Here is a 16,865-nt window from a genome sequence, read left to right on the forward strand (position 1 = left end):
ACAGACTCTGGCTCTGTATTTGTTGAAAGTAGAATCTGTCATTGGTGTAAGAACAGCCACACACATCAACTTTAATGTCCTCCTGTCACAGTAGTCGACCGGGTCTAGACACAGGAGGCGTAAATCAAGAGCTGCAGCAATGACCAAGGCTGATAACGTGCATTTTAACACGGTTATCTCAGCAAAGGCTCAGCTGTGTGGTGACAAACGCTTTTATTTTCTGATGTAATGTCCGTCAGATGCCTGTTATTTGAAAAACTAACCGGCTTAATCACCGGATGTGGGCGTTTCTCCCAAGAGGATATTTGGACTGAATGTTCTGCACGTGCGTGCGTGAGAGGTTGTACCGGTTCACATTGTTTAGTCGTCCAACAAAGTGGCAACAAAGTGAAATTGAGGCACAAAGACGAAAGTCAGCGTGTTTTTTCTTCATTGCATCCTGCAGACGGAGAAAAAAAAACAATGCAAAGAGAAAACGAGAGATCTCGCCTTCAAAGTAAAACTACTGGGTGAAATTTAAATGTGTAATTGTTGCAGGAAGCTCTGAGTTGTTGTGATGTCAGACGCTGATGACATGTCGTTTAACGTGGTTATCTCAGATAAGCCTCAGACACACTGATCACAGGCTTTTATCTCATGATGTATAGTCTGTCGTAGGTTTTTTGACGATTGTGCAGCCGAACAACTGAGATACAGTTGAACCTAAAGTTCAATTCACAGAAAACGAAATAAGTCCAAACATAAAACTCAAACTTTGTGTAAAACATGCTTTTTCTATCTATCATTCTGTCTTTCTTTCCATTGTATTAGTGATCCGCTAAAGGTGCATCTGCACATGGTTTATTAATGGCCTGCCAGATTATTGGTTTATTGCACGGCGACGTGAATGAATGATTAATAACCTTGTATGTATTATATTTAAGTCACTTAATTACAGTCCTGTGTGGAGAAGGTTGAATATTTAACTTTACTTGAACGCTGCAGATTAGCATTTCGTCCCGTGTGTCTTGATGAATCCGAAGGTTCAGCCGAGGACAGTCGACCGCTGACTGAACCGAGTGTTAATTTCACCTGGCCTGCTGTTATTCCATTAACGTCAATTAATATATGTTTAAGGCGGACCTAGACCGGAACTTCCAATTTACGCTGTTTTTTAGTGTGTATCTGCGTCATTACCTTGTTTATGAAGCCATGAAGTTTCAAAACAAACAGTTCAGCCATTGCTGAGAATGCTGTGTTTTATTGTAATCTTGGGCTCAGCGAGATCTCTGAAAATCCCGTTATAGTTACGTAAACACCGGTTCTCCGGAGGAGCAGATCGTCCTGCTCTGGGCACTAGTCGAGGCACATCCGGTTGCGTGCATTGAACCGCAGAAGAAGAATAACGTCCGTTGTGGAGGTGTTTCACGAGCGACAGTGTCTTCTGATTCTGGGTCTGACTCCGGGTCAAAGTCATAAAAGGGACTGCGGCGGGGAGTCGTGAAGAAGCTATTTTTAAACACTGTTAAAACAATGTTTTGAAAATGAGGAGCAGTGCATCCACCGTTGCAGAAGGGGGAGCTGCGAAACAAAGACACTCACTTCAGCTCCTGATTCAAAAAAGACCACAGCGAATATGATCAATAGACAAAAAAAGAATCTCTTATCTTAGCTGAAGTCCTCACTGATCATTTGTCTGTCCTTCTTTGACCTCTTTATTTCCCCCCACATTCCTCTACAGGACCACAGCTGACATTGAGTTGACCTCCTCTACCTCTTCCCCACCTGCAAACCATGGAGGAGGCCACTGGGGAAACAGAAACCACCCTGGACCCGCCACCTCTACTGGAGCGGCAGGCCCGCCAGAGACAGTCCACGGCCTCAGTGCTAAAATCCAAGATGAAAGGGGGCGTGAACTGCTCTGCACCCAAAGTCCGATCCACCCTGGTCGGGTTCTTCCCTGTGGTTCGCTGGCTCCCCAAATACAGGTTCAGAGAGTACGTCTGGGGCGATGTGATGTCCGGGATGATTGTGGGTATCATCTTAGTACCGCAGGCCATCGCCTACTGCCTGCTGGCGGGAGTGGAGCCCATCTATGGTTTATACACATCCTTCTATGCCAACATCATCTACTTCCTCATGGGGACATCAAAGCACGTTTCTGTGGGGATTTTTAGCCTCATGAGCCTCATGGTTGGACAGGTAATGGATCAAGTTTTAGTGACATCTAATGCTGTCTTCACGCCAAACGCAAATTTTCACGATCATTTTTTGTGCGTTCCACAAATTCTGGAAGTTGGCACATTTTGGGCGTAGAAGACAGAAGTAATGAGCATTCCTTTTGATTTCACCATCAACCACGGCTAATATTATACACTACCGGTCAAATGGTTGGGGTCACAGATACAATTTGTGTTGTGTTTTCCATTAAAAGTCACACTTTTATTCATCAAAAGAGTTGCAAAATGAATAGAAAATATAGTGAAGACATTGACAATTTTAGAAATAATGACTTTTATTCCAATTAATAATTTTGCTCTTTCGTCAAAGAACTGTTCATCATTGCACACGGGTTTTCAAGGATTTTCTAATCATCCAATAGCCTTCTAACGTGATTAGCAAACACAATGTACCATTAGAACACCGGAGAGATTGTTGCTGGAAATGAGCCTCTATACACCTATGTACATATTCCAGACGTTTGCAGCTAGAATAGTCGTTTACCACATTAACAATGTATAGAGTGTATTTCTGATTCATTTAATGTTATATTCATTGAAAAAACGAGCTTTTCCTTCAAAAGTAAGGATGTTTCTAAGTGACCCGCAACTTTTGAACGTTAGTGTATAGATGCACTCTACCTCTTGTGGAGGTCTCTGCAGAGAAGACACCGACATCATGTGTTGGTCCGCAACATCATCCGGAGCCAGACACAACTTGGAAAGGTTTACCATTTGCTTTGGGAACTCCTTACGGATCAGAACTGCTACCAGCAACACCTGTAGTTGGTATCACTCTGGGACATCCTGGCTTGGCCTCGATATGTCCTCAAATTAGCTGGTCATCATGCGAAATTATCGCTATAGAGCTCTCGAAGTAAATGGCGAAACTTTCAAAGTTGTGTCCGGGTCCGGATGGTGTTGCGAAACCCCACGTGATGGCAGTTTCTTCCCTGTAGACGTTTCCACAAGAGATAGTTTCTCCTTCATTATGAATTTTATTATTTCACCACTCTCTTGCAGGTGGTGTATAGGGAGGTTTTCTTGGCCGGTTTTGACATCAGTGAGGATTCCAAAGCATTCGGACCTGATGTCTTAAATGATTCAATGGGCCTAAACCTAACACTAAGGAACGTACACACTGTGGAGCTGATGGGACTGCAGTGCGGGAAGGAGTGTTACGCCATCGGTACAGCTACTGCACTTACATTAATGGCTGGCATCTACCAGGTAAAGCAATGGTACATTATGCAGTTTTTGATGACTAAAGCACCACTGATTCCTAATCTGGTTTATGCATCACCTCAACAGATCATGATGGCCGTGTTTCGTCTAGGCTTCGTCTCAGTCTACCTTTCGGACTCCATGCTCGATGGCTTTGCCACCGGAGCCTCTTTCACCATTCTTACTGTGCAGGCTAAATATCTGCTAGGTCTAAAGATTCCCCGTCACCAGGGTTACGGCACAGTGGTAGTGACCTGGATTAACATCTTTGCCAACATCCACACGACAAACTTCTGTGACCTCATCACAAGTGCAATCTGTATCTGCATATTAGGTAAAGATTTTACATATTATAAGTTACCATCTAAAGGCATGTTTCCATCATGGTACAGTATGGTATGAAACCCTCAGTTGTTTCGTCTGAGAATAGTACCTTTGCAAGGAAGTGACGCGTTTCTGTCACCCAAACAGCTGACTGTCAAGTTCTAGCTCCACCCGTACTGTACCATTACCCTGGTACCCCAAATAATGGAACGGTTGGGACCAGTTGTTTTGGTGCTATTCCTAAAGAAAACCCCGCAAAAAGTTGTACCGTACTGATCCAAACCGTTCCACTGGGTGGAAACATTCCATAAGTTCTGACCATGAGTTGCTTCTTTCATATAAAATGTAGTATGTCCTTGAATGTTGAACCCCAGTGGCAGGGAAAGAGATCCAGGAGCGCTACAAGGATCGTCTGAAGATCCCTCTACCAACTGAGCTGGTAGTAGTGGCGGGCGCAACACTGGCCAGCCATTTTGGAAACCTGAACACCAATTATGGGTCCAGTATCTCTGGTCACATCCCCACAGGATTCATTCCCCCCAGTGTGCCCAGCGTTGAGTTGATGTCGAGAGTGGCTCTAGATGCTATTCCTCTTGCTGTCATTAGGTAATGTACAACCAGTTGAATAACACATTTGCTCTCTCTTATCTGGTTGTTACAAATGTGTAACTTTATCTCCTAGTTTTGCCTTTACGGTGTCACTGTCCGAGATGTTTGCCAAGAAACACGGCTACACGGTTCGTCCCAACCAGGAGATGCTGGCCATCGGGTGCTGTAACATCATCCCCTCATTCTTCCACTGTTTCACCACCAGTGCAGCACTGGCAAAAACAATGGTGAAGGATTCGACGGGCTGCCAGACACAGGTGAGATTTGAAACTTCAGAAAACAGTCAAATCAATTTGTAAGTCCTTGTTATAAGATTATATCTGTTGAACTGAAGAAAACAAAATGTCCATGAAAAGTTAAAAGTAGATCATAGAATGTGCTCACTATAAAATCACTTCCATTTTCTCAATTTCTCTGCACCTCTGACAGGTCTCCAGTCTGATCAGCGCTCTGGTCGTCCTTCTCATCCTGCTCTTCTTCGCGCCTTTTTTCTACGCACTCCAGAAATGTGTTCTTGCCTGCATTATCATTGTCAGCCTTCGGGGGGCACTGAGGAAGGTCAGGGACGTCCCCGCCAGGTGGCGTGCCAGTCGGAATGATGCAATTGTTTGGTTGGTCTCAATGTCGGCCACTGCTCTGATCAGTGTAGAGCTGGGCCTCCTGGTTGGAATTGTCTTTTCCATGATGTGCGTCATCGTTAAGACCCAGAACGCTAAGGTACGTCAAGCAAGTCCAGTTGCTGATATTGAATATTTAAGGTCAGATTAATTGGCCTTTGGTAATCCCATTATCTAATCTAATTTGCTGTATGTTGTCAGTTCTCTCTGATGGGCCGGGCCAACAACTCTGACCTTTACGAGGATGTGGACGAGTATAAGAACCTGACGCCGCCGCCTCGGGTTCAGGTCTTCCGCTTTCATTCTCCTCTGTACTACGCAAACAAGGACACTTTCCTCAAATGTCTCTACAAAACTGTTGGGGTGGAGCCTTTCTTAGAGATGACAAAGCGGAGGAAGGCGGAGAAGAAAGCCAAAGAGATGTCCCTGCAACAGGCCAATGCAAACTGTCATAAAAACAACGGGGAGGTTGTTATTGGACTTGTCCAAAGGGAGCTGGAGTTCCACGCCATAGTCTTGGACTGCTCCTCAATTCCTTTCATTGACTCAGCAGGCTCGGCTGCATTCACAGGCCTGGTCAAGGAATATAAAGAGATCGGGGTGAACGTGCTCCTTGCCAGCTGTAACGCGTCAGTCATTGATACTCTGCGGAAGGGACAATTCTTTGGGAAGAATGACAAAGACATGAGCAGCCTGCTGTTTCACACCGTTCACACTGCAGTCCTGTACGCAAACAGTCTCCAGAGCAGTAGAGCAGGTGAAGCAGACTGACCGACCGACGGACATACGATACAGACAGACTGTGGCGTTTTCTTACGTTTAATAAAAAATGTAACAGTTTAATGTTCAGATATTTGTGTTATTTAGTTTCAGTTTTAGTCCAATTTCATATGGAATTCACTTTTTAATCTCCGAGTTCAATCCTAAATAAAATTGGTCCAATTTAGTCTATGGGAGTAAATATCCTTGTGGGAGTGATGACCTAGTTAGGCTTAATTATTTTTATTTTTTTTTAATCAATTGTATGAGAGTAAATTTGCCAAAGGTATAACGTGTATCAACTGACGTTTTCTGTGTTCCTGGGTTGACTCAGTCTTATATTTGTTACACTTAAAAAAAAAAAAAAAAATTAAAGGTGATATGTTTGTTTTAAAAGGTTCATTATCAACACACTGTGGCTCCTCCCCCATCCTTTGTTGAATTATGTGTTGCATATTTGTCTTTCAACCTGGGGTTACTCCTTCAAACTCCAATATCCAGGATATTTGGAGCTGCGTGGTGCAGTGAACAGCAGCAGCTGTGTTGTCTTTGGCACACGCAGGCAGTTATTCTTAATCCCAGTGTGTTTTGGATGAATGTTAGTGGTCATTTTTTGATTTCTTATTAGTTATTACTTAATGTGCATTTCGTCAAAACACTGGAAGCCATACCCACGGACCTCATATGGTTTATAAGGCAACAAAAACTCTTGAGTTAAAATGCTGAAGTATTACTTTTACATGCTTGAAAGAAAAGATTTACGAGACTCATAAAAGTGTGTGTGCGTGTGTGTGTGCGTGTGTGTGTGTGTGAGAGAGAGAGATAGTTGACTACAAACTATGGTTCATTATGATATCGTTGTACTCTTGACCTGGTTGACATGGATACATTTTATGATTGTTTCACATAAAAACAAAGGATTTAAAGACATGGGAGAGCTCCTCCTCAGCTGCTGGACACCAGCAACTCATTGTTGGTGCTTTGTTTCTGCTGATGGCAGCAGGTGATGCCACATATTTGGTCAAAATGTGTCACTGCCTTTTATCCTTGTTAGATAATTTTTCTGTGTTCTTCTGTTAGTGTGATGCGAGGAAATCTAGATTAGAACAATAATTTTACATTCATATTTTAACTTAAGATTGTGATAATGTTTTTTTTTTTATTAGCTGGTGAAGTAGCATCATCATTTTTTTTGTTTGTTATGAACATTATCATTTTATAATTGCATAACTTATTACTAACTTCAGCATTTCCACATGTTTAACTCCAATCATAGTAGCTTTTTTATGACTCATTTTCGAATTTGTGTTGACATTCATCTTCAAACACTGCCTTAATGCTCAAATGTGTGAATTAAACAGATTTTTAATAGAAAACACTTGTGTCTGTGACTGTTAATTTACTTTTAGGAAAACATACAGTGCTTAACAAAGTTTATAAGACCACCTGTCATAAAAACATTAAATATTTTAAAAATCATTAAAAAAAACTCTTTATTTGGCAAATAAACTGAATTTGCCTTTTTAATCAATCAAGCATAACATTCAGCCAATAAAACACATTTTTATATTCAGAATGCAAGTAAATAACTACAATTTGACATATTAATCAAGAAATAATCATGTGATTTATTATTTTTCCTGGTTTTTTTTGTAAAACAATAATACTTATATTTTGACATTAAAAATATAATTACATGTTGAAGAGCTTCTACATACTGGTGAAATAACCATTACAGAATAATAAAAAGTGATTTTGATCATTAGCAATGCTGTTAATTTATGGCAGCAGAGACATAAACCCTACATTGGGTGGTGGTCTAATATGGAAAAAGTCACATTGATCAATGTTAAAAAACCAGTGGCTCAAAAAAACAAAAAAAAGGTTTTACAGGCCTGCAACTTTTATGACCTGTGTGAGTTTCATGTGACCTTTTTTATAAGGGATGAAAAATCGGTCTTTTCCGGATGTGAAGTTGTTGATTTTCCAGAAAATCTTCTCCCTCAGTGTCGACACTTTTCAGCAAAATCAACGCAACGACAATGTCGTTAATCAGTCAGCTGTCTGTTTCCTGTTAATGGTGATTAGTGATGGCAGCCTGAGCAGCTTTTATGGCTGACACATCAGCACAATGTCCACACAACTACCCATTAGTCTGTGAGATTATATATACAGTGCTATGATCAGGTGTCCAAATGCTGACTGCTTGTCTTTCTTCACAAGGCCCGTCAGACTCACGCAGCTATTATTTTTGAAGGCCTTTATTTTTACTCATTAACTGTAAACATGGTGATGGTTTGTGGTTTGTCTTGACCGTGAGAGTCAATGATTAGGTCATTATGTGTGGGGAAAAAAAATGCTGTGTCATCTCCATGTGACCTGTAATGTATGGTCCAAGTGCTGCAGGGCAGGGTTATAATTGAATTCGTTTTTTAAAGCAGGTTTGCTAGTTCTTATTTGTTGTAAATGCTTAAATTTAGTTTAGTTTTTAGTTTGTAGTTTTTTTTGTCATATGGAGTATTTGTCAGGTGCAAGATTCAAAAAGTTGAACATTAATATTGTGTCATAAAAACCCAACAAAAGATGCCATTTTATATGAATAAGGACAGATGAACAACCATACATCCAACAATGTACAAGAAAATAATAACATACTACAGAGAAGAAATAAATCTGCACAACTCAAAAGGATTATGTACAAAATTAATATACAAAGATGAAAACTAAGCACATTTCCGCTCCAATTTATTGAGGTTTATAATCACACAATTCAGTTTCAGTTAGATATTGTCTTTTTTAAACAGTAGAATTTATTTTGATTTCAGTTTATGAAACCTTGCTGTAGGGAAACTTGGTAACATTAAATTTTTATGTTTTAATAAATAATGAATGAACCAAACAGGCGTTAAAGGCAGATATTGTTGCCTGGACAGTGGTCATTACCCACTGTTTATAGCCTTTATGCTAAGCTTATTTAATTATAGAACTGCTGAGAATCCACCCAGAAACATCTGCCTGTAAGATTGGGGATGATTCTCCATCATCATCATTACCGTCAGACACAAATATCCATTACAGTGCGAGATGAAGAGACACGCCATCATTTTCAAGCATAATAAAAAACAATGTGAAGCAAGTGAAAACAGGTCTTCTCCACTTAGGTCGAACCATAGAGGCAGTTTTTTCATATTTTCTGCTGCTGACAATGCAAGCATGTGACCTCTAAAGTGCCGAGTCACCACGAGACCCCCCTTCTGTTTAACAGGCACGTAAATTACACAATAGAACACAATAGAAGTGCGTCCGTCCTCAAAGACTTTGACTGATTTGCCTTAATAAAAGATGAAACTGTACGGAAAGAAGTAGGTTCAATTAAAACCTATGTCTTTATCCTTTCTTCAGTTTGAAAAGGGAATATCAAAACCTTGTTCCAGCATTTGCAACTTACCGTTTTCCTTTATCGACTTGTCTGGACTGTGTGCACACCTCGCCTTTCACTCATCAGCTGGGATTGGTTCATGACCCTCAAAGGATTAGATACTGAAATGGAGAAATGTAATATATTTCTTGATAAGAAAACTCCCCATTGAGGGTAAATATTAACCCTGACCCTTTAGCTTTATTAATAACAGATACAACGACAGTTGAGTAATACTGTACAAAGGCTGTGGCTCCAGCTCTTGTTTCGAACTCTGATTATGGGCTGGAGTACAGCAGCACTACGGCTAAAAACACAGCAGGAAGTCACAATCTTATTTTAATTACGTTAACGTGATCGTGCGATATTGGAAAAGGGATGCTCTGCTGAACAGCTGCCTGACTATGCGCCTGCATGTTCAATCAGAGCTGCTGCTGTTTCCTCCTCCATGCAGCTCCAAAGATGTAGACATATCTATGACAAAAATCTTTTGCAAAAGCACTTTTTGAAGTGGCTTAACACATCTGTTTCCATCCTGTCGTCACTGACAGGATTTGGCATTACCATAACTTCTAGATTGATATCTAGAAAAATTAAAAAAAAACTACCAGAAAGCAGAGAAATAGAGCTTTGCGCCCATATACTTGTCATTATGGTAGAACCTCAGGATTTCCGCAAGACGACCGTCCAATCACAGACGACATTCACCAGATATCAAAAGTGAAAGTTTTCTTGGAAAAAGTTGCAGAAGCACTATCAAAACAAATGTGTGAACTTGTGTAATAATGGTATGAATGATAAAGATTCAATATAAACTCAGTGACAGCATCATTTCCCAGCATTCTTTATTCGGTTAAAATGTTAAAAAATATATTTTCACAGAGGCACTGAAATAAATAGTATACATCTTGTGAGTCAGTGCTAAACACACACAAACAAGCAAAAACATGGGATAAAAACAATCACAAGTCCAGTTCATTCATGGAAAAAAGTTCAAGCCATTTGTCAGAAAATCACACAGAAGAAAAAAAAAAAAGGGCAAATTAAAGTCACTTTAACACCTGTAATATATTTTTTCCAGCTCTCCAGGTGTCATATTGAATTAATAACTCATTAAAATACAAAAAAAAACACTGACCTTATTTTGAAACAGCAGATTTTGATCATTTTTGTTCTGGTTTATGTTCAACGTCAGAACAAAAATGGATTGTAACAGTTGAGTGTGCATGAACAGTTCAAATAATCAAGACAATATAAGGCAAATGAAGTACATCCATTGATACAGAAATAAACATTAATATTAATGCCTCAACGTTTACTAAAGAAAATGAACCAGGTGACGTTCCTAAACCATGTAACACTGCTCTTAATTTAAAAAAAGCATAAAGTAGGTTATCATTTTCATGTAGTTTTCACCCAGATTACCACTCGGTCCGACTCGGAAACAACCCTTAGTTTTCAAGTAATATTGTCCTCTTCTGAGCTGATTGGATTTTTATTTGTTCAGGCATCTTAATTTCTTAATACCAAAAACATTATCTTTGATTATGTGTTCAAATGCTTTAAAACACAAATAAATAAATAAATAAACACATGTGTTATGTGCTTTCCATTATTTAGGGCAGAAATCCCTTAACATCAGGGATTTACTAATATGCTTATGGAAGATTGCTTCAAATTTTCTTTACAATATGGTTCAAAAGAAGAATGATAAACACCCCAAATCACACAGGCCCTGATTATTTCTGATACTGTGAAAGTAAAATCACAATGAAAACAAACCATGAAAAAAACTGACCATCAATAAAAGCCTCAAAACTTAGTTTGTTCGTATATATGATAAAAAAATTCCTGATTCATGCTTTAAACTAACAGTTATGATGCAACACCAGTGCTTGCATGCTGTATTTTCTGCACATTCAGGTGGATTCTTGTTTGTTCATTCTCCTTAAAGTCATAAACCTTACAGTAGGTTTTCTGACTATGAGCTAACAGACCAGTATATGTAGTAGAGATGGGCATAAATATTCACTTATTGTTTGGTTATAGGAGTATTTGTGATTATATTAAATATATTTCAATTTCATTGTACCTTTGCAAAAAGTGGCAATGACAATAAAGTCTTATTATCTAATCTTATCAGAGCTGAAAAATGTTTGTGGACTGCATGTGTGTTTTCAGAAGGGATGGAATTTACAATGTTTCTTGACTGCATCTTGAAGCAGCTCCTTTAATTTTTGTTATTTGTTTTCTTCAGAGTGGAGAATTTACCTTTGACAAAATGAGGTCGGATCTTAATTTAAAGTCTGTCTTATGGGTTTGGCTGGAACACAAACTAATATTTGATGAATATTTGAACAGCATTTTGCATAAAATGCCCATCCCTAATAATTAGACAAGTCTATTGGCCTTTTCTGAGTATAAACAAAGTCACTTTTTATTGATTTCTGCCATAAGAATCATTTAAAAATATTAACAGCTGGCCCGGCCACAGTGGCTCAGAGAAAGCAAACAGCTACTCAATGCTGTCTGACTATTCACAGCGAATAGTCGCGAGCAGTTGGCAGTTAGTGGTTGACAAACCTTTCAAGTCGTAACTTCTAACCAAAACTACTTGAGCTGGCTTGAAGGTTTGGAAATATTCTTATTATTTTAATTTGTTGTTCATCTATTCATCATTCAACAGCGTTATTTGAACAGTTTGACTTAGCTTCTGCTGGTGCGGCCCGGGCAGGCCTGAGTGTGCCTGAAGTGCATGATGTGAACGGCAGTTTGGTGCCACCAGTAAAACATCAAAACCACCAGTATGTGCCAGACCTGGTGGCTGGCGCCCACGTAGTTCAGCTGGCCTGGGAGAGGAGGGAGAAAACAAACACTGTAAACCTTTGTATATTTTTTAGATTTAATGTGTAACATGGCATTAAAATCTTTTGTCCCGCCTTGAGTTGTGTGTGGGCGTTAGGGGAACAGCCCTTTAGGTCCTATTTATCAAACAGAAGCTCCCTCGAAATTTCCTCGGCCGTTTTTTCCTCTAACCTGTGGGGTGGCTCAGGGCTCCATCCTGGGCCCTATCCTTTTTTTCAAACCCTGTGATACATCAGAGTGAGGAAAAAAATAATAGTGCTGTCTTTTGTTTTTGCATTTTTCTTTAAATTTCTAAATATATTCTAAATATATTTGGAGATAAATTGTTTCAAAACTCTAAAAATACATGATATACATTCTTTCCTGCGGTTGAAATAATTCCTTTTTAGACCTTACATGCTGTTTTAGAATCAAAAATGTGTAAAAACATAAGCACACATGAACATTTTTTTAGTGACAGCCTCAGTTATAACTGAATAAATGTTTCTTACTGAAAAATAAACATACACATCAGTCTTCCTTCTTATTATACTGTTGTCATGTTTCCCTTGTAAGCTCATCCGACAACTTTAACAATCCAAATAAAACTATAAATCCGGATATTTAATCTCTGTGACCTCTGATATGTCTGTAAATGTTCTCTAAAACAATGACCCCTTTGATCATTTGTACAGGAAACCGGAGCAGAGGCACATTTAAATGTGAACAAATGTCAGGAGTACAAATCCAAACAGTACACTGGGCTGTGGAGGTGCCTGTGTGCTGCTGGTTAACTGGCAGAAGCTTTGTCATTGGATGCAAAATCAATAAACTCCCCAAGAGCAGGATGAGTCACCAAACAGATGAAGCCATTTTATCTTTAGCCCCTGAAGTTTTATGTAATCAGGTCCTTTTGTTCAGTTCCCAAACTCACGGGCCCTCTGTTGTTTTGACAGAACACTCACCAGGAAAGTAGCGTTCAGGAATTTTGGTGGCGTAGAACAGGAAGGCAGACCCAGCAATCAGGTACATTACTATCACCCGAGGCAGGAACAGCTGTGTGTGCGGCAAAGAAACTAGATTTACATGTGGAAAATCTACACTGACATAACAGTAATAATAGGTAACATGATTAATTGTGGATCATCATCTAAATACATGCAAAGAGGTGTATAAATGAGCAAGCACATAATTGTATGCTCTAACTTTGCTTGTGACTGTAATTGTCTCACCTGTACAACATCGGGGGTGAATCCACCGTTGAGCCAGACCCAGTGGCATGCAGGAATCACACTGATGCCAGCTACAGAGAAAAAGATTGCCATTCGTATGCGTCGCCAGTCGTTGCTGAGGTAACGCGGGTGGACCTGAGCGCAGAAGACGGCCAGGATCAGCGAGAGAACGGTCAGCAGGTAGACCTGTCGCCAAAACTGCAAGATAAGAGAAACAAATAAAGATTACTCACAGCAAGACAACAGCGTAAGCTTTTAAACTTGAGATCGTTTTTCAGGTGTCATATCACGGTGGTCCAAGGTGTTATGTTGAGTCGTCACACGTACAGCATTACAGTAGAACGCGTAGAAGATTCCAGGGACATAGCAGCCCAAGATGCCAACAGAAATGCCGGCATAGTCCAATGCCAGCCAGCGGCGGCATGTCTTCTCTGATCGGTGGCAGGAAAACAGGTGATACCCAACTGAACACAGCATGCACACCTGGGGAAAAAGCAAACAGCATTTACTGTAGATTATGACTAGAATACATTAGCTTTGAATAATAATGTGTATGGTCAATCTAGACACTCACAACATCCACTTCTGTGGACGCCACAACAGGTTTTTCTAAAATACTCCATTATAAGCTGCTACACAACATACAATACATACAATCCACAGCTAAAACAAAACATCTCATCAGCTGGGAGTGGGGACACTGAACTACACTGCTGTTGTAGCACTTCTATGGAACAACACATTTTCACCCAACCTGTAAAACAGCTTACACACCTGGGTAGGTCGGTAAGATGTTTTTAGTCAACCTATAACCAAAAAAATTAAAAACTATCATTCTAACTTCCTGTTGATTCCCACCATCTCTGAAAGTTCATATTCAACAACTGCATTGTATCGTCAGGAATGAAGACGCAGGTAAACTCAAGCCAACCAAGGCTCTTATATCTGCACTCCAATAGAAGGCTTAAACTGACTGCTGTATCTTCATGTACAAACTATGACAGCAAATACTGGTAGCAACATATTTGTTCTGATGGAAAAATAAGCAAGAAACCTGCACCGACACATCCAGTAAAACAACATTCACCTGGAAGCAGAATAGCCCTATAGCATAGATGACATAGTCCTCTCTGTTTGCTCCGGACGCTGGCAGTATGGAGGAGAGGTCGTTGACGCCCAGACCAAAGAAGAGGAGGAAGCCGAGCAGGTGGCTCCAGATGTTCACCGTCTCATTGGATAGAATAAAAATACTGCCACAGACAAGAAGGAACAAACATGTTACCAGGGCTGAACAATTAATCATTTACAATTTAAGCATATCGATAAATAAAGCTGCAATTTAAGTTCATATCTTCAAGTTCCCATCCTTGGAATATGTTAAAGAGAAATAATGTTTTGATTTGAACGTGTGTGGTGGGGCTGAAACAATTACTCTGATTTTTCTGTTTCTTAAATGTGAATATCTTCTGGTTTCGGTGCTCCGTGTCACAAAGAAATCATTAAAACTGAATCACTTTGGTTTGTGGACATAACAAGACATTTAAAAACATTCTATGGACCAAACGATCACACAATTTAGAAAAAAAAAATTGAGAAAACAATCAACAGATCATGAAAATAGTTGTTAGTTGCAGCCCTAGTGTGTGGTAATGCTTCTTAAATGTTTACAGCTATTTCACAGTGAATATTCAATGCATAGATTGTATGCACATTGTTCTCTATGCTGTGAATAAATAGAGGAATCCTGCACTTTTAAGTTTCCATGGACGTTTTGTTTTATTCAGTTAGACAGATTTTGTGATGTATCGCTATATGATTGTTTTGCAATACATTGATTATCACAGAATCGTGATAACGACATAGTGTCATATTATACATATCGATACAAATTGTGTATCATATCGTGAGGTACCCTGCGATTCCTCTTTGTTATTAACATCTAGAGCTGAAACGATTAATCGATTATTAATCGATTACTAAATAAATCGCCAACTATTTTGATAATCGATTAATCTGTTTGAAGCTTTTTTCAATATTTAAAACAGGATTTCTGAGTGTTTTAGCTTCTTAAATGTAAATATTTTCTTTGTTTCTTTGCTCCACATAACAAAGAAATTATAAAAACTGAATCATTTTGGTTTGTGGAGAAAACAAGACATTCGAGAACATCATCATTTCCAGCTCCAACGTTTTTTTTGTGTTTTTTTTAAGCATTTTCTGACATTTTATGGACCAAACGATTAATCGAGAAAATAATCGAAAGATTAATCGATTACGAATAATCGTTAGTTGCAGCTCTATTAACATCATATGCCAGAAGTTAATACAATATATACATGCGAGTCCTCTCACCTCTTCAGGCAGAGTTTGGAGGGCAGGTGAGCCCTGTATCCATCTGTTATGTAGGGGTTTTCTTTGAGGAAGAGGGGGATTTGTTCGTACGTGTACAGCCTTATTCTTTGAGGTATCAGCACCGGCCAGTGCTGGTAGTTGCCCAGCTCAATGTAGTGGGCTGTCTTCAACAGCTTCTGGGGCATCTTCAGCAGCATTTTGTTCTCAGCTCCTCTTGTACAATAAAAGAGTGTGGAGTCTGAAATAGACGACAAACAAAACACATGTTCACCATGCTTTATAAACGGTAGCAAAGTATTATGTGAATGTGACGCTAAGTTAGCAGCAGCAGGCTAAACCCCAGCTAGCAGACGCCGCTGCTAACATCAGACAGCTAAACTGATACAAGCTCAGCTCACCACGAAAAACAGTCCGACGGTCGACGTTCGTGTTCGGCCAACTGAGCCATGACCGGACGGTTAGCTGCAAGCTAACGAGGCGTTTTTAAAGCAACATAATTTTAGTAGAAAATAAACGAGCCGTCTCAGTCTGTGACGGTATGTTTGACGACACACAGCACCTTATTTTTTTTGTTATTGTTGGCTACAAGGGGAAACGGTGCGTCACTGTCATCTACTGGTAAACGTGGCGAAACGCACTCTGCCTGCTGAAAGAATACGGTAAGGGCCACATCGGGAATTATTTTTGGATTTAAAAAAAATAAAATAATAATAATAATAATTATGACTTAAATCTCAGAAGTTTTACCTTTTTTCTCAGAATTGTAATTTAAATCTCTAACTTAAATCTGAGGCTGAACTACATTTGCTAAACTACAAAAGCTATGATGATAGAGGGCGTGCAGCAAGCTAGCCAGCTAGTTAATTTAAATCACATCATTCTGACTTTAATCTCAGAATTCTGACTTTAATTCCAGAAGTGAGGCTGTTTCATTTAGTTTAATTTACATGAAGCTTTACGCCTCTTCTGTAGAAAGAAAACTAGCCCCTCAATTTTACAGCAAAACTATCTCCTTTAGTACACACTTAAACAGTGACTGCTTTTCATAGCCCACACCCTCAAAGATTGATTTCATTTCAATACATGAGATAACTGTGGTCACGCAGAGTTCAAACATACCTCTGTGTTTTGTTTTGTTTTCCACTGGAGTCAAAGCAGAGCATAACTGAAGTACAGGGAGAATCCCTCATTCCTGCTGTTTCACCCTTTAGCCTGGATGAAACAGATCCAGATCTTCCCCTGAAAAAGAAGGAATCCACCTGCAGCTTAAACTATAGTTTCCTTCAAT

General features: G+C 39.5%; 2 protein-coding genes across 2 annotated transcripts; one reads left to right on the plus strand and one right to left on the minus strand.

Annotated features, from left to right (window-relative positions):
• Positions 1-1,773: 1,773 nt before the first annotated feature.
• slc26a1 (solute carrier family 26 member 1) lies at positions 1,774-5,743 on the plus strand (the record flags this gene model as incomplete). The annotated part of the gene is made up of 7 exons (XM_083902353.1): positions 1,774-2,181; positions 3,222-3,428; positions 3,510-3,756; positions 4,121-4,352; positions 4,429-4,612; positions 4,785-5,072; positions 5,174-5,743. 7 exons carry the CDS (start codon positions 1,774-1,776, stop codon positions 5,741-5,743), a joined length of 2,136 nt encoding a protein of 711 aa, XP_083758479.1.
• Positions 5,744-10,103: 4,360 nt separating this feature from the next.
• On the minus strand, positions 10,104-16,116 carry LOC310938051 (progestin and adipoQ receptor family member 3-like). The gene is made up of 7 exons (XM_083902450.1): positions 15,976-16,116; positions 15,578-15,815; positions 14,313-14,475; positions 13,553-13,708; positions 13,226-13,423; positions 12,959-13,049; positions 10,104-11,998 (listed from the first exon to the last, which is right to left on the minus strand). Exons 2-7 carry the CDS (start codon positions 15,772-15,774, stop codon positions 11,856-11,858), a joined length of 948 nt encoding a protein of 315 aa, XP_083758576.1. The 5' UTR covers positions 15,775-15,815; positions 15,976-16,116; the 3' UTR covers positions 10,104-11,855.
• Between the last annotated feature and the right edge of the window lie 749 nt (positions 16,117-16,865).

This window comes from Microchirus variegatus (genome assembly GCF_963457635.1).
Source record: "Microchirus variegatus genome assembly, chromosome: 16".
Taxonomy (NCBI): domain Eukaryota; kingdom Metazoa; phylum Chordata; class Actinopteri; order Pleuronectiformes; family Soleidae; genus Microchirus; species Microchirus variegatus.

Coding starts and splice junctions, on each gene's coding strand:
- LOC310938051 (XM_083902450.1), bottom strand. CDS start 15,774: ATGCTGCTGAAGATGCCCCAGAAGCTGTTGAAGACAGCCCACTACATT. Junction 14,476..15,577: donor TCCAAACTCTGCCTGAAGAG/GTGAGAGGACTC, acceptor TGTCTGTGGCAG/TATTTTTATTCTATCCAATG. Junction 11,999..12,958: donor TCCTGAACGCTACTTTCCTG/GTGAGTGTTCTG, acceptor CTCCTCTCCCAG/GCCAGCTGAACTACGTGGGC.